Source organism: Copidosoma floridanum, unplaced genomic scaffold (genome assembly GCF_036245765.1).
Source record: "Copidosoma floridanum isolate Cflo_tuat_1 unplaced genomic scaffold, Cflo_Japanese_pri ptg000032l, whole genome shotgun sequence".
NCBI lineage: Eukaryota > Metazoa > Arthropoda > Insecta > Hymenoptera > Encyrtidae > Copidosoma > Copidosoma floridanum.
In genome coordinates, this window is record NW_028321909.1 from 1,492,584 (window position 1) to 1,514,001 (window position 21,418).

A 21,418-nucleotide genomic window follows, 5' to 3' on the forward strand; every position below is an offset into this window, starting at 1 on the left:
CCGAGATTGTTTAGTAAATCGTATTGATATTTTTTTAGTGCTCACGTGAAACTGCTTTACAGTGTCTCCGATGTAATTTTCTATACATTTCATTTCTATAATTTGTGATTCAATCTTGATATTCACGCGTATTGTACGGCTTCCGTGATAGTTTTCACTATGTGGTTGTTTGAGAAACTCTTTATTTGTTGAGTACAAGGGAAGCGAGCCCGGCGACAATGAATAGCGTACTTTCTGCGTACTATGCTCTGCTGATATTGTTGGTGGACTAGCTGTCTCGAGCGGCTTGCTGGCTGCTGCTGGTGTGGCTTGGCTGGTAGAGGCTTGTAGCTGGCCAGCTAATGCGTGAACCTGTGTATCAGGAGACGAACTGAGCTGGTCCCGGCACAGGCCGTCGATGCCAGCGGCAGCGGCGTAATGAAGCGCCGGGACGATCAGGAGGGGGGCCGACCGACAGTATATCGTCGAACGAAACATCCCGCCCGCCTCGTTCCAGGAACGAAACTTCAAGTCCCGCCCGCCGTATCCAGAGCGGTTTTGCCTCCGGGCGATGCAGGCTGAGAGGCGGTCCGGGTTATCACGGGAAGCAGCGTGACTTTCATGATTGGCCTGGTGTATTCTCCCGTCACCGTTCGGACGATCACAGCGCGTACGAGAGGGCAAGCGCCGTCAAGGATGGGTGGGTGTCGCTCCGTGAAGGTCATCTCGGCGTGCTGGAGGCGACCGCCCACACGCAGAACGCCGTCTGTATGAACGATGGCTGCGAGCGATGTCAGTGGGTGCCGCTTGAGAAGGGTGCGGCCCGTGCAAAGCAGTGCAAGTTCACCAGAGAAGGCACGCTGCTGGCTCAAGCGCACGCAAGCGAGGTAGGCATCGGTCAACTCGGTAGCCGTCGGTGCTGAGAGCATCGGTCGTGTAGGGGCTCGGCCGAGATGGAGTCTCGCCCACCGACGCAGGTGGGTGAGGGTGCGCAGGAGGACGCCCAGATCGGAGAACAGTCGGAGAAGGTCGAACTCGACCTTTTGCGTGACGCTGCAGAGGCGAGGAAGTGAGGGCTGTGGCGGCTCGGAGGGCTCCTGGGGTCAACGATCAGGGCCTTCGGACAGCCAGGAAAGGCCAGTCCACCGTGTCTGCTGGCGGTGTAGAGTCTGGGCATCGGTGCCTCGAGACGCCACATCGGCAGGATTGTCATGAGTAGGCACATAGCGCCAGATGTGCGGTGGCAGTACCTCCTGGATGTGGGCGACGTAGTTGTCGACGAGAGCGTGGTTGGTCGGCTCGGCAGAGCGGAGCCAGCGTAGAACGACTTGGGAGTCGCACCAAGCGTAGCATAGCTCAATAGGGATATTCCACTCGCCGACGACCAAGCGCAGAAGTTTCGCAGCAAGCAGCGCGGCACGCAGCTCAAGGCGAGAGACCGTCATGCGAGCCTGGGGTGTGGCTGACGGCTTGATGCTTCGGATGGGCGCAAGTTTCGTCTTGGCCAGCAGAATGTGGCAGCGGACTTGCCCTGAGGAGTCCTGCAGCTGGGAGTACACCACCGCGCCCATCGCGCGGCGGCTGGCGTCTGAAAAGGCGTGGAGGTGAATCTTCGACGGAGCCGAAGATCCAATCCAACGTGGAATGGAGAAGCCTTGGATTGATTTCAGCTCAGTAGTGAAAGCTGACCATCGAAGAGCCATTGATGCAGGCACGACCTCATCCCAATCCAACCGGGCGCGCCAGAGATCCTGCACAAGGAGCTTGGCTTGGAGTATGGTCGGCGCGAGCCAACCGCAAGGATCGAAGAGGCTCGCGAGTCCAGCAAGGATGCTCCGCTTGGTGTCCTGTTCTCAAGCTGCCGGGGGTGTGAGCCGGAAAGTATCCGAGGCTGGGTCCCAGCTGATGCCAAGCTCGCTGACGAGGCCGGTGTCGCTGAGTTCACGCCACGTAGGGCGCAGGCAAGCTTCCTGGGTGAGGTCAGCCAGAAGTTCGGCGTCATTGGCGACCCATTTCCGGAGTGGAAATCCGCCTGAGCGCAGCAGACCGATTACTTGATCCCGAGAGGATGTCATCCACGTACCGATCGTTCATGACGACAGGTACGGCGTCCGGCCACAAGTGTCCTTCGTCATGGCAGAGTTGTTGAATCACACGCAGTGACAAGTAGGGCGAGCAAGTCGCGCCATAAGTTACGGTGCGCAGTTGATAGTGTACAGGCGGCTGACTCGGATCGGGGCTCCAGACGATGCGCTGAAGGTCTGCGTCTCGCGGGTCGACCCAGATTTGGCGGAACATCATCTGGACATCGCTGCAGAAGGCGACGCGATGTCTTCGCCATCGCAGCAGGACTGTCGGTAGTGCGGTCTGGAGTCTCGGCCCGGAGTGCAGGATGTCGTTTAGGCTGTAGCCGCTCGAGGTTGGGTGCGAGGCGTTAAACACGACGCGCAACTTTGGTCCAAGGTTCCCGTGTTGCCAGATGCCGTGGTGCGAGACGTAGCAGACCGTGCCGCTCGGTTCGGAGAGCTCTCGGCTGGAGAGCTGCTTTATATGACCGAGGGCGAGGTACTCGCTCATGAAGCGGTTATACTCGGTCGCCATCTTTGAGTCCCACTGGAGGCGACGGTGTAGAGATCGCAGTGAGGCTAGGGCGCTAGCCAGGCTATCGCCGAGGAGCGGTGCAGCATTGGGCTTCATAGGCAAACGCACGATATAACGGCCGTCCACGTCACGCTGGTAGTTGGCGAAAATCCGCTCGCAGTCGATGTCATCGGGCGCGCGGCGGCAGACGGAGGGCACCTCTTCAAGTTCCCAAAAGCGCTAGAGTAGCATGACGAGCTCGCGATGCCAGGGTGGAGCCAGCTCATCGTGCAATGTCGGACACGCGACGGTGCTGTCCAAGGGGCGCCCAGGAGCACACCCGACTAGAGTCCAGCCGAGTGCTGTATGCTGACCGACGATCTCTCCACGCTGATGGTACCCAGGGCGCAGCAGACGGCTGTAGACCTCAGCGCCGATGAGAATATCGACCGCACGAGGAAGGCCAAAGTCGGGGTCGGCGAGGTCCTGCAGGCTGGCCCAGACTCGCAGGATGCTGGGGTCAAGCGGGGCCGCAGGAGTTAAAAGACCGAGGTGGGGTATGCACAGCGCCTTCAGATGCAAACTGGGGGTGCCATCCCCTGGCATCAGGCGCAGGCTGGCGCGGAGTGTCGACCTTACGGCGTGTTCGCCGCCGATGCCCGATACGCTGGTTCTAGAATCCTCCAAAGGGGCCTTCAGGCGGCGAGCGAGCTTGAGAGAGATGGCCGAGATCTCAGAGCACGGGTCGAGGAGGGCTCTCACGGTGACGATGGGCCCCCGGCCGCCGCTGAGTTGGACGAGCGCGGTCGGAAGCACCGCGAGTCATTGCCGGGACTCATCAGGAGTCTTAAGGAGATCGGAGCTGGTTGGCTTCGCATGCTTGGGTGGATCCGAAGATCCTGGAGCTTCGGACCGGTGCTTGCGGCTGTCGTGCAGCAGACTGTGGTACGCCACCCGGCAGCGCTGGCAGACCGACTTGGAGGGGCAGTCATGCAGGGAGTGCCCTGGCTTCAGGCAGTTGGAGCATAACTTCTCCTGGAATACGATGTGCATCTTGGCGGCTGGATTCAGATCCCGGAACTGACCGCAATGCCCGAGATAGTGGGGTTTATGACAAGCCGGACAGTTCGCTGGGGCCTTCTGGGTCGTGAGGAGCGGAAATTGCACCCTGCGTGCGTCGAGGAGGGCCCTCGTGAGCCGGCGGAGCCAGCTGAGCGCGCTAGATGAGAAGCCTCTACGGAGCTGAGAGTGCGGCATCTGCGCTGCAGAAACGCAGCCAGCATGGTAAAGGTGGCCCAGGAATCACCGGGCACGTCGCTGGAAATCTCCAGCTTCTCCAGCTCGTCTTCCCAAGCACGTTTTGTGGTGGCGTCCATGCCCGTTGCTGCAAACGCGATAAACCAATCATCCCAGGAGGCGACAGGGCGGCCGAGAGCACTAAGCTGATCGCGATGACGTTCAAGCGTGTCCAACATCACTTGGAGACCTCCAGCTGACTCGTCCCGCAGAGGCTTGATGTTGCGGAGCGCCGCAACGTGGTCCTGCACGAGGAGCCGCCGATGCTCATAGCGGGCCTCGAGTAGGCTCCAGGCTGTCAAGTAGTTGGACCCAACGATCAGCACGGAGTCCGAGACGGCCTTGGCATCGCCTTGAGTGAGTGACTTTAAATAATAGAGTCTCTCAACGTCCGTTAGCTGCTTGTCGTCGTGTATGAGGGCTCGGAACAGGTCCCTGAAGGATTCCCAGTCCTCTCGTCGTCCCGAGAAGGGCGGGATGGTGATCGTAGGCAACTTGGGCTCACGATGTGGTGCCGGTTCTCCGGCTGGGTGGAGTTCCCCGTGGGCCCCGGTCGGGGCTAGTGCGAGCCGAGCGTCATACAGGTGTGACCGGGCATCGACGAAGTTGGCCTCTGCGGCGGCATATATGTCGTCCGCGGCGTCGCCGTGTTCGGTGGTTTCTGCGGTCAACAAACCCACGTGGTTGACCTGGAAGTCATTCCAGTAGGCGTCCAAGAGCTCAAGCCGAGCCGTGACGAGGCCTGGGGTCCAGTGGCTTGTCTCGGTGGCCTTTACAGCGGCCGTGAACCGAGCGATGACGTCGCCAAGCCGTTGTTGGGTGGCGAACAGGGCTGATGCCTGTCCGGTTTCCCTGAAAATCATGAATATAACGAGTTCAACGTTGAATCATCAACGGAACTCGAGGCGGACGCTTCTTGATCAGTTATTAGTCGCTCTGCTGAGCCAACTGTTTCGTAAGCGAGGCGACACGGCGCCAGGCGCTCGGAAAGGATGACTACTCTGCGAGCGAGGCAGCAAGGCGCCAGACGCTCAGTTGGCTGCATAAAATCCACGACACGGGCCTCACGGCGACCGTGGTGGTCTCGAGTGCGCGTGCACTTGTGAGCAGCAGTCATGCGATGCGGGCAACATGGCGGCCGTGGGGGCTAACGCTCGCACGGCGAGCAGCCAAACCTCAAATTCGCGACACGAGCATCATGGCGGCCGTGGCGGTCCAGAGCGCGCGAGCTTCAGTCGGCGACGCCTGCAATATGGCGGCGGCAGTGGCTAACGCTCGCACAGCGAGCAGTAAATATGGCGGTCCCAAGCGCGCGTGCACTCGCGAGCTCCAGTCGGCAACGCCTGCGATATGGCGGCCGCGGTGGCTGACAAACGAGAACCACGGCTGCCACGTAATCCGTATCATGGGCAGCGTGGTGGCCATGACCTTCGGCTACATTAATTAACGCTCGTGGACGTGCAAGACACGCGCATTAACACAAGACGCAGGACTTAATGCGTACTTACATCGTGCCGGCTTTCCTCTCCTTGTTGCTAAATCCGGCTCGAAGGACCAATGTTTGAGAAACTCTTTATTTGTTGAGTACAAGGGAAGCGAGCCCGGCGACAATGAATAGTGTACTTTCTGCGTACTATGCTCTGCTGATATTGTTGGTGGACTAGCTGTCTCGAGCGGCTTGCTGGCTGCTGCTGGTGTGGCTTGGCTGGTAGAGGCTTGTAGCTGGCCAGCTGATGCGTGAACCTGTGTATCAGGAGACGAACTGAGCTGGTCCTGGCACAGGCCGTCGATGCCAGCGGCAGCGGCGTAATGAAGCGCCGAGACGATCAGGAGGGGGGCCGACCGACAGTATATCGTCGAACGAAACAGTGGTTTTGAATCGGATAGACTTTGCAGTCCAGAGTTGGTTAGACATTTATCGGGAAAAATTATTCGGATACAAATTTTTGATGCCATATCGTTCGGAATGCGCCACTGTACCTAGAAGTGCATGTTGCCAGATAAAAATGTGGTCACAATTCGTTGAAACAATTTTTTATGAATAATTTCGTCAAAGTTAGTTTTTTTGGTCCAAAAAAAATATTTTCATAGTCTTTGGCACATTTGGAACAAAAAACTTGCCGGGATGCATACATCTTGACCTCATAGTTTTTAAGTAAAAAATTCCAAAAGTTCTGTAAAATGCGAGTTTTTCAATTTTCAGAGCCTTAGTAAAGTATGAAAATACAATATTTTTGCATAAATAACCACAGTTAACTTCAATTTTGACGTAAAACTATGAATGTTCATTTCAGCGATAGCTCAATACAGCGACTATCCATTATTTCGACAGCCAATCACAGAGCAGTACAAGTGGAAAGTCAAAGCGAACTGCCTTGTGATTGGCTGTCGAAATAATGAACAGTCACTGCACTGAGCTATCGTTGTCGTCAAAATACACGTCACTGAAATGAACATTCATAGTTTTACTGTAAAATTGAAGTGAACTGTCGTTATTTTGGACCCCACCCCAACAGAGTGTGTATCTCTAAATAGCGCACTTGATTTTGTAATTAAAAACAGAATCATCAGCTCTGCTATTTTCTCCGACTTTCTTAACCAATTAAGTTTATAAAATGAAACATTTTTACATTTACATAAACTACTGGATACATATTCTTATTCATAAAAAATTACGAATTGTAGAACTGGTACGAGCGTAAATAGAAAAACTGCTTCATGATGTCACTGGCTGATGGTAATTGAGTCTGTCCTAATATTAACCTAAACTAACAAATAGTAAAACGCTAGTAATAAATCCTAGATGGCTCATGTATGCAGCTTTTAAGTTTTGGGATGAATTTAATGTACAAAATTACGAAAAAATTACGATCCTGTAGTATCTTTTTCTATTCTATCTAAAATTATCACAATAAAACAAAAAACAGAGCCATTGGTTTGGTCTCATGTAAGAACATAATTTTTTTCATCCCTTTTAAAATTCACATCATCACAAAGTCTTATACCATTTTGTTTTGTCTAACAGTAACATCTAAGATATGTAAAAGTCTATCAGGATGAATCACAGACTTGAGACAGTTAAGGTCTTAATTTTTTATTTTTTGCTATTTTCACAATGCACAAGTTACCAATTTTTCGTAAACAAGTTATAGTATGAACATTCTGCATTTAGAATAGAAATCTGATGTATCAGACGGCAGATATTTTCAAGCCTTGTAATTTTTGATGCTGGTTAAAAAAATTTCCTTTATGCGTTATTAATATTTTTTGTCACAGTAACACCTTTAAGGATCACTCATCAGTATAATTTTATTTTTTATTAAAAAAAAAGAAGCAAAGACGTTTCATTTTTTTTTTACTTCATCTGATTTTATTTTGTTTGATTTTATTTTCCATGAGTTACATTTTATTATATTCTCAACATCATTGACATGATCTTACATTACTGTTACGTATATAATAATTCTTCTTACTTTTACTGCTGCTCAACCTTGACCCATAATATAATTATTATTAGAATTATATAGAATATATTCTTAATAGTATGTACTAACAAGAGACAAAAAATATTTCAAAGACAACTTTTTTATGTTCTAAATTGTAAGATAAATTTTAATTGTAGTATCAGTATTCAAATATTTTTCAAATAACTTTTTATAAACTATGCAATTAGTACATGGTCATAAACTTAAACATGAAAACACTTTATCTTATGACCTAAGAATCTGCAAAAAAGTCGTACAAAATTGTTATCAGCCGACACAGTTTCAAAAAATGATTGGTAAGTTACTTGATATTCCATTGTTTTATTACTAAACAGAGATTTGTACGGTGAGTGAGTTCTAAGTGATTATTCGAGCAGTTTTAAGCAGATTCCACTAAATTTAAACACAATCTCTAGATAGGGTCATGTTACTTCAAACATGATCACAGTTATATACTAAGGTGTAACTATCGTTCCGTCTGGGTGAGTGCGATGACAGCTCTACTTATTGATCCTCATACCTTCAAATTAAAATAATTCGATTAATTATTACAAAATTTTGTTGATGCTCTTTAAAATTATGTCAATCAGTTTAGATGTTTTGTATCGTAGATGTACATTACTAATGTACTGGATACTTAAGTAGAATGGAAGACCTAAACTACATAAAATTAGTTTCAGCAACGTTTTATCGAATAAGATGCCAACCTCTTGAGATTTATTTAGTTTGAGTAACTGAATTGACAAGTTATTTTTGTTACGCAAGTTTCGATGAGGTTAAAGAGGTTGATCTTTAGTCGAATGAAAAGATGATCGCATTGATTTTATATTGTTAGGAAGTGTCATTTCTTTAAAAAAAATCGAGCTTTTATCCGACCCTATGCATATCACACAAAAATTATGAATGGATTTTTTATTTTTGACCATAGGATACAGATTCCCATGTTTATGTGAAAAATTTGTAATCACAACCAGTGGTTTATAACATAACAAAACTATTACAAGGTAAATTTTAACCACGTAAAGACTTATAATATTCAGGCTAAGGACTACACCAAATCCCTTACAATAAAAAAAACTCTTACAACTCTCAAACTCCGCTCTTCTACACAAGTTTAACTCCCGAAGGAAAACTGCTAAAAAATAATAATCCCTAACACCGTAAATCAAATGAATAATGGTACAATCGTAGTCTGTACTCTAAACTTTGATTTCTTGAGGTTTAGTGCATAAGCACACGATCAGTAAGAGCTAATTTAGGAGTAAGAATAAAAACTCCAAAGTCAGGTGCTAGTTTAAGCAACGTTTCGTTGGTCTTAACGCCAACCTCATCAGGCTCACTTTATTAACAGAAAAAACACAACAAATTTCATAAATTACATTGCAGGGCCAATGTTTACAAATATCTACATTAATGCAAAATTAATTATAAGTAAGTAGTCACGAATAAAATAGTAATATAAATAATTTTAAAATTGAACAATTACTCACGTCTATATCGTTAAGACGACCGTTTTAGCAGAACAGCACGTTCAACAAACACCGTAATGTACTCTGAACTATTATACGTATGGTTTGTTAGTATATATCTAAGTTAAGCAATCGTTAATACAACCAAGGCAAACGAGTGAAAAAGCTATAAGATTTTTGTTAGCGTAGAGAGAGGCATCAACGATCGCTTCCTTTTCAGTGTGACTGACACATCAGAAGGTACTTTGGTGTCTCTTACTAAAAAACATATTTAGCCTGCTACTAGAATCATAAACGACTGTTGGAAAGCCTATCATTGTTTGTCCAAAGAGAGATTTATATTTAAATAACCAGTGTATTCTTACCTCATGAAACGCAGCGTTTTGCAATATATCAAAGTGATAAGTGTTTTAACAGCGGCAGTTGCTCTTCAAGGAATGAGCTAAATTATCAAGACAACTGGTGCACGGCGGATTGCTTAGGCGTTTGTATCTAGGCAATCCTGGTCTCATCAGCTGTCTGCCGTTAATATGCGGAACCAATTCGTTTTTGTGAGCAGACGCAAATGCCTCGTATGAGTCGTTGATAGAATCCATCTCTGAAACACTATCGTAGCCTTCTTCGTCGCAGTATTGGTGACTTAAAGGAACTAGAACATTTATGATACATATTATATTAATTTAATCATGTAATCATTCTATTATTTTGTGGATCTAGTCATTAAATCTAGTAATATTAAAATATATTATAAAACGTTTTGAAATGAGAGGGAGTGAAAAAAATCTTATGTAAGTCATTCGAATTTGATTATAAATTAAAATAAAGTGTTCCACTCTATAAACGCTATTAGCCAGAAGGATTTAATAATGATTTGTTTTCCCAGGTGAGATTTTGAACGAAATTTTTAACTAGGCTAAATTTACGAGAGCGAGAGAGGAACAAATAGTAGTAGAAGTTACAGACTTGCTGTTTTTATATACCTAAGATTAGTGAGTATATACAGCAGAACCAGATCAAGTGTATATACACGGCCTTATACCTACTATCTATATTCGTGGTGCTGCTGCTCACTAATCTTGGGTTGTTTGACTGTCCACAGTCAGAGAGTAAAGAGTCCAAGTGAAGACTAGGCTATGCTACCCATAGTAATACTATAGTAAGTCCGCCGACGTTACTGCTTCCCTGAATATCTTTATATTAATACTTAGTGATGTACATTTAATTTACAGCATTATAACGTTGAACTTGTATTTTATTAATACGGAAAATTACTGATTAAAAATTTGAAAACTGAACTGCTTTAGGTTTAATGTGCATTGAGTTATTTTTATCCGTTTTTTTATTCCTACCTTAAATCATTATCATAAATTGAATTTTTCTGGTAATAGCGTTTCTGACATGTAGAATATGTAGACTAAAAATTTGATCTTGCGTTAACTATGTTGTTTTTCTTAATTTATAACCTGATGAAAAGCCTGTTCGAGTTGGGGAATCATTTGTACTGGTAAATGAAAACATTAATATTAAACGCCAGCAAAGAACAACAATGACATTACAGAATGTGGGAGAATAATTAACCAAGTGTAACGGCTATAGTTCCTTCTTGACTTGGTATTCTTTACGTTGTTAAAATATCTCTTCTTGTCTCAGATGAAAGATATAAAACTTTGTTTTCTGAGTACCAAGACAATAGAAGTAAACTTAAATTTCTTCCAACACATTGGTTCACTAAATATTTCTTTACCTTCATCGAAGTCATAGCGATGTCTACGATTGTTTGCAGGATGATTGGCCGGGTATTGGTTCCTGGTCTCATGGTATTGGGTAATGTCATCGATACAATTGCCGCATACTGTCATATCTTCTTCTTGAGGTTTTGAAAGAACTGGATTTATGCACTGCCTACCATGAGTATCATTATTATGAGAGTAATTTCCTTTCTTGCATGCAAGTGTGTGTGCGTATCTTCTACGTAAGTGGCAAGCCCGTTCTGGGTCTGGAATAGTTTGACCGTCTTCGTCGTCAGAGGAAGAATATTTTGCAGGTTCTAAAAAATTTAAAATAAAATTGATATCAATCGAATCGTTTTGTTTTTTGTTTTTTTTGTAACAGCACACGGGAAAAAAGATTTTTTCACACTAAAAAGCAATCCCAGAAATCTTATACGCAAGATTTGCCGAAAAGTTCCAACACCCTCTACACTTTCTTCGTTTATTCTTTTGTTGTGAATAGTAAAATACTCAGAATATGCTAGAGCGAAGATGCGTGAGAAAAAAAAAGGACTTGCTTTCTTTAATTAATAATACACAGAAAATAATTTTTTTTTTTAACACCTTCCACGGAATTGTTACATTCTTCCCTACTATTCTAAAATAAAAATACTATATTTCACTGAGAATAAAGACGTACATCTACTGCTCATTACGAAAATATGTTGTTACTTCCTGCGTATAAATTTTCTACTAAGCCGAGGGCTATGGTGGTCATCAAACAAAGAATAGACAATGGATGTGGCTACAATCTGAGAGGTTAAGTTTCACTATCACTCATTGAAATCTAATGAAACATTGTCTTTCCATAGTAGCACCATTATTGTCTTCAGATTTATTTAGAGAACAAAGAGAACTGACACGCTATTTCTCCTTAGTAAGTACTCAATAGACTATTACCTTCAGCAACGACGTCGCCGTGTCTAAGTCTGCTAATACAGTTAGCACCACGATATCCTGTACCTTCAGAGCATTCGGCAACGTTATCACAGCAGTCATTGCACAGTTGCATGTTTCCGTGCATAGATCTCCGAAATTGTGGCTTCATGCAGTGTCTACTACTGTTAGGATTTGGATGAAAATCATCATGGCATGCAAGTGCGTATCTTTCACGTGAGTGGTGAGAACTTTCTGCGTCCAGATTACTTCCGTTGTCTTCGTCACTTGAGGAATGGTAATTTGCAGGTTCTAAAACATTTGTGATGAATTTTATGTAGTATGTCACTTTCATAATAGCATACAACATTGAAAAAATGTTAACTCAAAAGGTAATCTTTTAGTCAGAAAATTTTGTTAAATGAGGTTGTAGTAACGTTGGGTGAGTATAGTAAAATTTTAAAAACAGTTACTGACTTGTCTTAATAAATACAATTCATGGATTGGTATCACGTAAATTTACTTGTTGTTGATAACCATTAAAATTTTAGTATTCAAATGACAGCAGAATACATCGCATTTATGGTATTTATAACAGTCTCATTATTATACAAATAAATAAAATGAAATTTCATTATTACTGAAACTTATCACAAATCAGCTTAACTCATTGCTGTTGATGCGGTCAATTACGTGGTTACTCCTTATTAAGTCACCTATTACAAGCAAAGTAAAAAATAACGCTAACGCTTACTAAAAATTACATCGCAGTAAAATTTTAAAAATAACGTTTTTGTGAAGTCATAAAGTTCTCTCACTCTCTTATCTCCCTATTGGCTGGGCTCAGAAAGGCTACATTTGTAATTACACGTATCAAATGTAAAAGTGCTATGAAGAGTATAGAACCTTTGTATCTTAACTGTCCTTATATTTTGACCTTTTACATAAATAATTACCGTAATTTGCACTAATAGAGTAATAGAAGTTTTCATTGCAAAAATTCCTTTTTTGGTTTCTGTTAGTAATATTAAAACATATAAAGTATAAGAAATACATATTTTTAAACACATTTGTAATCTGTGTACTACCGTTTTTTTCTTTTTTGTTGCAATAGTTTTATAAATGCTTAAATATTTCAACCCTTTGTTCTGACTAAAATTATTTTAAGAAATTATATTTTATTTCACAACTGACCTCCTTGTTTACACAAATAAAACATGTAAAATGAACTTTCAACCAGATTCAGTTTCAGTTAGAAAACTAATTATGATGCATAGAAATAAATTTTTTTTTTTTTATACCTCTGGTGGAACTACAACTTTCTTCCCTGTTGTTTTAGAGCGACAGTGCCATATTTTTCTTAGAGTTAGGAATTGCATCTATACTTACTGTTTATTGGAAAAATATTTAGTCCACCATCAAACTTCAATAAAGGATCGGCAAAAATTCGAACTACTATCTGTGTTTGAATAAATATCTGTTCTTTTTTTCTAAAAAGTCTTTTTCAGTTTTTCATTCAAATATTACGTCGAAATAGCTATAGTTTTAACAAATAGTGAATGTGACTTCTACCCTTGAGGGTTTGTTGCTCTAGCAATCCTTTAAATGAGGTAAAATATCATATGTTCATTTTTGTTTTCTAAAAGTGCATTATTTTTCGAGCAAAAACCGAATGGAGCACATAAATATACTGTGCAAATGCCTAATCGCAGGGACGAAAGCACCACATTTCTTCCGCGTAAAAAGTTGCATTATCCGCTCATAGAAAATTATTTTGGGCTACAATATGCATGTTTACTACACTCACTTACGACTCGAGAGGCAATTTCCACGCATATAACGATAAAATAATTTTCTAGTAAACAGAGAATGTGAACCTTACATAGGAGAGTATGTTAAGCTCTTGACCTCTAAATCGTAGAAAAAACGTCATATTTTAACAGAGTAAGGCAAAAAGTCCTGTAAACTACACGCAACAAAAGTATGGCATTGAGTCCTAGGTGTTTGCCTTCCTCATGTTTAACTCAGGAGACAATAAAATACCCGTAAGAGAATGTCGTACTGTCATACCTGATGGCATAATATACTATTTTTCCTTAACACCTTACTGTTTTCCAGTCTAGTAACAGACCAAAGAGAACTGCCACACTATTTCTCCTTAGTAAGTACTCGATAGACTATTACCTTCAGCAACGACGTCGCCGTGTCTAAGTCTGCTCATACAGTTAGCACCACGATATCCTGTACCTTTAGAGCATTCGGCAACGTTATCACAGCAGTCATTGCACAGTTGCATGTTTCCGTGCATAGATCTCCGAAATTGTGGCTTCATGCGGTGCCTACTACTGTTAGGATTCGGATGAAAGTCATCATGGCGTGCAAGTGCGTATCTTTCACGTGAGTGGTGAGAACTTTCTGCGTCCAGATTACTTCCGTTGTCTTTGTCACTTGAGGAATGGTAATTTGCAGGTTCTAAAACATTTTTGATAAATTTTGTATAGTATATCGCTTTCATAATAGCAAACAACATTGAAAAAACGATAAAACAGTGGTGTCAAAAAATGTAAAAGTTTTCATTGCAATAAATCCCTTTTTGCTTGTATAAAAATTGTGGGACAAGTTTTGGAAATGCTTGTATTAGTGTATCTCAAATGCCTAGTACGCGGTTTCTCTTAAAATTACAGGGACTTATAGAATATAATTAAGGGTTTTAATAAGCGTATGCAATATTGCTAACATGGTGTGGTTCAATGCTCTTATTAAAGAAAATAAATACCTATGCAAAGAAATTACGAAATGCAGAATGAAAGGTGCACATTTTTTAGGACGTATATCATCTGTATACTACCGTTTTGTTCTCTTTCGTCGAAATGATTATAAAAAAAGGTCTAAATTTTAGTTATTCATTCTGAGTAAAATTAGTTTATGAAATTGTATTTTATTCTATGATTAGTCTGCTTATGTACGCTTAGTAAGTACTACTGACAGAGCCATGTGTCGGCAGCAAGTTTGAATAGCTTGGTGATACAAGCTAGTAAAACTTAATAAAGTGTGGCATAACTATGTAAAATGTGTTATTTTTTTCAAGTTTTTCGTGATTGTTAAGTTTTTCAAGGCTTATAAACGTTTGTGTTTGTAACGATAAAATTAGGTAAGGTTATGTACCTAGTAGTGAATCAGATACAGAAACCTAAGTCAAAATGTATATTTTTTTCAAATTTTACAATCAAAATAACAAAAAATCATTCTTTTGTTATGCAGCCCTGTGATTCCTGAGGCAGTTTGAAACAAGACAGTTTTTTACTTAAACTTTTTAAATAGTTAAAAAAAATTTATTTACTAAAAGGTTCAACGGCTCTAGTAGTAAAACAGCATTTGTTAAAATATCACGCGTAGTGAAACAACATATTATCTATAAGTGGAAAAATATTATATAAACAGTGTTTGTATGGATTTTAATATGATATTCATCATTCACGGAGTCAATTTTCAAAGTATGATGATAAAAATGACTAAAAATACTGATTTAAAGAAGAAAAACACGTATAAAAGTAACTTGTGAATAGAGTAAAGTAGACTAAGCAACAGTTGATGTTAATGTACCTGTTTTTTAAAGACGATTTTAAAATCATATTTTGTGATTCCATCTTTGATTGACTTTCATTTATAAATAATAGTAATAAAGAAGCTTCATAAATATCATCCAAAAAATCATACTATTTAGTATCATGTGAATATGCACACAAACTGTCTTATGTGGTTCCACTTCTGCTGCATTATGCAAAAGCAGTACTTGTGGAGAAACGCGTAGAGTTATAAATAAATAATCAGAAAAAATGACAGAATAACTAGCAAAATATCTTCTAAAAAGTATTATTAAACGATACAAGTGAAAAGTGTCCAGCTTACTACATTCAAGTAACTCAAAGAAAGGTGTTAGGAAGTGACGATTGTGTACGTATTGCTCAGCCATGGACCTGCCAAGCCATCAATATTTCATACCATAAAAAAGTACCTCAACGAATTATTTTTTATCTTATACAGCAGAAATCAATGGCTGAATAAGCGTATTCAAGCCCACGAAAATAAGAGAGAGAGAGAAGAGACGTCAGTAGTTCTACTCGTTCCTCTCACTGTCTTACTTGCTCTCATGGGCTTGAACAAGCTCTGCTCAACCGTAGATTTTGAGTTTTATGAAGCAACATTAGTTCTGAAATACGGTTGGTTTTATTTATTAAATACTAAATTTTGTTATTACGAACAATGTGCCATCAAGTTCCTGATAGTCACGAGAAACTTAAAAACAAAACTACACTTTTAACATGGCTATATCGTACCTTATCTGTATCACCTAGATACTGAAATTTCTATTCACGAGATGACATAAGCGCTTTGTGTTAGAGAAACTTATTAAGCGTATTCATAAATAAAACATTTTAAATGAACTTTAAACCCAATTTAGTTTAAAACCACTCATGGTACACAGAAAAAAAGTTCCATTTTCTTTTATCCCCTGCTTGCAAGCTCTCTATTAAGCTGAAGATTATGGTGGTAAACAAACCAATAAACAGTGAGTGTAACTGCTTCTTAAAAGATTATCTTCCACTTGTATACTCTTTATAATTAGGTAAAATATCGTATTTTCATTATAGTTATTTAAAAAAGCATTATTTCTTGCACGAGAAATGGTTAAAACATCCAAAAATACATGTTATTTTCTCCCTGTCAAAAAAGAGTACTTCCATGCTTTTTTCCCCTAGTACATAATATACTGTTACCTTCAGTAACGACGTCACCGTGTCTAAGTCTGCTCATACAGTTAGCACCACGATATCCTGTACCTTCAGAGCATTCGGCAACGTTATCACAGCAGTCATTGCACAGTTGCATGTTTCCGTGCATAGATCTCCGAAATTGTGGCTTCATGCAGTGTCTACTACTGTTAGGATTTGGATGAAAATCATCATGGCATGCAAGTGCGTATCTTTCACGTGAGTGGTGAGAACTTTCTGCGTCCAGATTACTTCCGTTGTCTTCGTCACTTGAGGAATTATGATTTTCAGATTCTAAAAAAATTGGTACTTAATAAGTTTAATGTCAGTCTTATCTTAGAATCTTTTTTTCATTTTACAGAGCAAATCGCACTTTCTGTAAAAAACAAATTCACACATAGTTGCAGACGATTCAGTGCAACAACAGCTCATGCTTTCCAAATTTACAATGTACATTAAAGCATGTATGTGAATTTTGCTGTCAAGGATGTAGTATAGATACAAAAAAAAAGACTTACTTCTTCTTATCATGATTACTCTTCTTCGTTACAATAGCAGAAAATGAAATTTCTTGTCTACCATGTAGTCTTAATCCTTGGATCAAGTCAGACCTGCAAATTCCAAAATTTAAACTTACTTTCTTGAAATAACCATGGTACGGTATAAAAAATTAACAGTTTCTATTAATAACGTTGTTATTACAATTATTGAGTTCTCTTAAAGCATATCTTAGTACTTATATTTTATATTCCTATCACTGTTTTCCCTATTGAATTTGCTGAAGCTATTAGAATAAAATAAAAAATTATGTGGAAAGACCTACAAAGTAGTCGTTAAGAAAGAATTTAAAAAAAATTAATTATTTTCAGTGTTTCTTGTTTCAAAATGAACAAATGCATTGCGAAAAATTTTTATCTGAATAATGTGAAAAGAAGGTTTCTTAAATTATGTATTTTACGAGCGTACGAATTAAACACGCACCACAATAACTTCACTAACATTTTCATCACAAAATATATTGTGCATAATATTTTTTAATGATACTTGCATAACTATACGTCAATCTTACTAAATGTTATTTGTCCGTTCGACATTGCCTGTTTTCACACTTACAGCGATTACGTATTAAATACAGATGTAGACCAATAATTGAACAAAATTGAATAATGCAGATATACTTTGAAGTATAGATTCAAAGTACATACATCCAATCAAAAAAACTGGAGTGCAAACACAGAACGAGCTGTAAGGGATCATTTCAACGAAATAAAGTTAGTCCTTACCAATGAAGTCATGTCAAATGTCTGCATTTGATAGCATTTACGAGTATTTTACATTGTATTGAAACGATTGAAAAAAGCAAATGAATGGTAATAAAAATTCTGAATACGTTTTTCATTTCACTATCAAAAGAAGTATAAAATTATGAAAGTGGTCAACTAGGACATTTACCCCAGAAAAATCGCCATATACAAGCACTCATGATCTTTTACAAAGCCAAATCAGCGAAATTACTTTTGGATTACTGTATAAATAAAACTAATATGGTTCTTTTTTTATTTGAAATGAATATGAAATAGAGCTTTGTGAAATGATATGACATATTCATAAAAAACAGAAGCTTATAAGTAAATCGCAGATTCACAGCATTACTAATTTGGGCATATTTACAGATTCTCAATGGAGATTCCGTCAAAGTGAAATACAAGATCATTCAATGGTGTTATCAACTAGGTTCTTGTGATATAAGAAAGATGTAAGTACCTGTTAAAAGTCAATACCTGAAGTCACCAAGTATGGGTGAAAATAAAGTAGCTAAGAAATAGAGCATGCAAGGATGTAAAAAAAACGAATTCCAACTTTCATTTAGTAATCAAACCTTACTACGTCTCCTAAAAATTTTTTGTTATAAATAAAAATTATAATTCTATTTTCCTAACAACCACATTTTTCGTTGATTCTTTAGAGAAGTAGTAATCACAGTGCAGCTGTTATCGCAAGACTCACTATCAATTAATGCTTTATTTCCTGTGACGACCCTGGAAACTTTCTTCTGGCTTTAAGGCGTATTGGTTTACAGTAAGCATCTAATCTACATTGGCGCAATCAACACTATTTAGCCCCCAGTCGTGCATTATAATCCATGCAGCTAAGCAAAGTGAAATTTCGTTTTCGAAACTTTACGAAATGCAACGTACGCGGCATAGGTATTCAGTTAATAACTATTTCAAAAAAGATAAGAAACTTGTCATTAGAATTCCTGAAAAGAAGTCAACGATTGTCACGTACATTTCGATAAGCTTAGTTAATGGATATTTTCTGCGTCGTCAAATAAACTTACTAGAATTCAAATATTTTATACTGCTTGGTATCAGAATAATATGTCGAGGTGTTCTTGTTTTAATAGATTTATAAGAGTAATACTACTAAACTATCTTACAATAAACTTATTTAAGTTGATTTTAATTTTTTTTTGTAGAACTAAATAACTTTCACTCATATTTTTGTCACAAACATATCCAGAAAAAGTCAATGACATTTCAATATTATCTTTTTCAAAATTTTTAATCACCACAATTTTAACCAACAATTTAAAAGTTATCTTCAGGCTTTTTACATACTCCACCCAAGATGAGATATTTTATTTAAGATTTTCCAAGAATAATATAAAATTGATATGGATTGAAGATAACATCACCTCATGTAAAACTCGAAATGTACTCTCCTTACAAAAAATTATGTTTCTAGGTATGATATAAATTGAGTCAGATGCATTTTTCACGACCACTATTTTTAGTTATTATTCATTATCGTTTCATTATCGTTACTTAAAAACAAAAGATAAGAAAACGTATCATTGCATACTCTAATGCTCAAGTATCTATTTAGACGAATGACAGAAGACTCTGATTTTCTCAAAATATTGTATTACATCAGAAGGTGCAATAATATGGTATTTATACATGATTAGCAAACGTTCCAAAGGCCACGATGCTCTTTCTATCCAATATAAGGATAAAATATTTTATTTTGTTTAAACAAAATATGAAGTTTCGTCCAGGTTGTAATCGTATTAAAGGCTTACTAGAAAAGTAGTTTAACGTATTCCGTGTACATTTTGCTTCATTACATAAGAACAAGGATGGCAACTGTATGAAAAACTATAAAATACTATTTCTTATATTCCATTGGATAATAAAAAAAGTAAGTACATGTTAATTAATTTTCTCTTTCCCTAGTTAAATACTTGAGTGCCAGAATTAGAAATGACATAGTATAGTCGCCATTAAAGCTTTGTCTGCTTATCAAGTTAGTGGCGTGAGGTTATCGAGCCACGTCATGAATATGATACAAGTTGTGAATAAATGTATTGAGTACCCATGGAGAGCTATAACATTTTTAAGATTTTCACACCCGTAAAACATACAAAATAGAAAAGCCTCGCATTTAATATCATAAAGGTATCAAAAATGAAATAGTAAAAAACCTCAAGAAAAAAAGAAATAAAAATGGTGCTCTAGTTACTGTCAAGGTTTTTGGCTTTCACACTATTATTATTTTTATTAATACTACTAATAATAATTTCAAAGTGAAAAAAGAACAACTAGAATATTTAAAAATAACTTTAAAATTTTTTTTGTGATGTCGAACATGTTGTGTCAAGAGTCAGAAACATACTTTTCTCTAGCTGCTATTAAAACCAAGAGTCTCGAATACCAAGCTTTGGTTTGCATTAAAAACTGAAACGTCAATTTTTCTTATATGTTTCTCACAACTTATAATAATATTTGTAGTGAGAAAATATTAAACAAAATCTTACCATGTATGAAGTTTCACGAATAAACTTTGTTGAGAAGTTCCCAAAGTTACTGTAAAAAAGACTACAACCTTACTATTGAGCGTTTGAAAAGCAACTAACGTAGGAGAGAGACAGCTATTTACTTACTATGCATTGCAGTAGCTTTAGTTAATAAGGCAATAATGAATGTTTGCCGTAAGTGTAAGTTAAGTTAGTAGGTGAGGAGGTTCGTCTACTCTAGTGGGGGTCTGGTGGTGGGAGAAACTAACTCTGTAAAAGTCTATGTTGAAATGAGTATTACTAGCCTAGCCAAAAACGTTTGCTCTTTCTACAATAAAAAATGCGTTAATATTTAAGTATCTAGTAATCGATAAAATATTTATAATGTACTCTAAAAAAACTCTCTATTTCTTATGATGTATAATATCCTGTGATTAAATTGTAATTGTGGTATAAATAACAGTTTCTTTGCAGACCAAATGAGCGGCTCCATAAATTTATGTCTTGCATATGTACGGCACGACCAATTAACTTATACCCAGAGCAAAAAGTGTTATTATAACTACCGGATTTTGATTGGTGATCATTCTTACAGTTTAATATACCCAAGTGAGTTTCGTATTTTTGCAGTAAATGCCAAAATGAAAAAATTTCAGGGGATGATAATTAATAAAGAGTAACTTGATGATAACGACAATGTTTATGATGATAACGATAAATATGATTTTTAAATTTATGATGCTGATCGGTTTTTAGTGATAGTTTTTGATAATGATTATGGTACTGATTTTCTGAACGATTTTGTTGAATAAAAATTTTTGATTATGCCATTTTGTAACAAATAATTAATTTTTTGGCAGTGACAGTGCAAATTGTTGTAAGTAATTTAAAATTCGTTTAATATTAAGTGGAATCAATCAATTACTTGATTTAAGACAGACAACAAGACTTTATCTTTCTTACATAATATTATACAAAATATAAAGTAGTTATACTACTTTTATTTCATTTTTTGATGTGATAAAATACTAAACTTTTGGCGAATACAAGCAATCACTTATTTGTTTATAAGCTGACACTTTTTTCACGTGTGGTGGTGAATACTGAAACAATGCCAAATTATAATATTTTCTCACAATAAACGCCAGTTTTTGCTGAATTAAAAAACATGGATTAGTAAAACAATTATTGCAATATTAGTAGAAGTAGTATAGTGTATTTTTATTGGCTTGCAATATTAGCCAGATAATGTAGCGCGTGGCTCCATCAGGTGGTCGCGCCACACATTGAATAGCGTACTCGCTACTTCGTATCCTTATTTGGCTTTCAAGTATTTTTCTTATTCCTATGACCTTTCACATTTAAATGTGATTTTTTTTAAATTGTATATTGA

General features: G+C 39.0%; 3 protein-coding genes across 4 annotated transcripts; all 3 read right to left on the bottom strand.

The window, feature by feature from the left end:
• Nucleotides 1-1,082: 1,082 nt before the first annotated feature.
• LOC149373315 (uncharacterized) lies at nucleotides 1,083-1,981 on the bottom strand. The gene is made up of 2 exons (XM_089597452.1): nucleotides 1,775-1,981; nucleotides 1,083-1,730 (listed from the first exon to the last, which is right to left on the bottom strand). The coding sequence occupies exons 1-2, from the start codon at nucleotides 1,979-1,981 to the stop codon at nucleotides 1,083-1,085; spliced, it is 855 nt and encodes a 284-aa protein (XP_089453578.1).
• On the bottom strand, nucleotides 1,978-4,972 carry LOC149373316 (uncharacterized). The gene is made up of 5 exons (XM_089597453.1): nucleotides 4,767-4,972; nucleotides 3,866-4,707; nucleotides 3,389-3,821; nucleotides 2,823-3,346; nucleotides 1,978-2,780 (listed from the first exon to the last, which is right to left on the bottom strand). The coding sequence occupies exons 1-5, from the start codon at nucleotides 4,970-4,972 to the stop codon at nucleotides 1,978-1,980; spliced, it is 2,808 nt and encodes a 935-aa protein (XP_089453579.1).
• Nucleotides 4,973-7,224: 2,252 nt separating this feature from the next.
• Nucleotides 7,225-20,133, bottom strand: LOC149373317 (uncharacterized). Of its 2 annotated transcripts, none has more exons than XM_089597318.1 (8): nucleotides 20,047-20,133; nucleotides 16,745-16,837; nucleotides 16,233-16,520; nucleotides 13,639-13,926; nucleotides 11,479-11,766; nucleotides 10,554-10,856; nucleotides 9,175-9,458; nucleotides 7,225-7,860 (listed from the first exon to the last, which is right to left on the bottom strand). In XM_089597318.1, the coding sequence occupies exons 2-7, from the start codon at nucleotides 16,755-16,757 to the stop codon at nucleotides 9,220-9,222; spliced, it is 1,419 nt and encodes a 472-aa protein (XP_089453444.1). In that variant the 5' UTR covers nucleotides 16,758-16,837; nucleotides 20,047-20,133; the 3' UTR covers nucleotides 7,225-7,860; nucleotides 9,175-9,219. The 2 variants fall into 2 exon arrangements, with proteins under 2 accessions (XP_089453444.1, XP_089453445.1); XM_089597319.1 differs by lacking the exon at nucleotides 20,047-20,133 and adding an exon at nucleotides 18,234-18,251.
• Nucleotides 20,134-21,418: the final 1,285 nt, after the last annotated feature.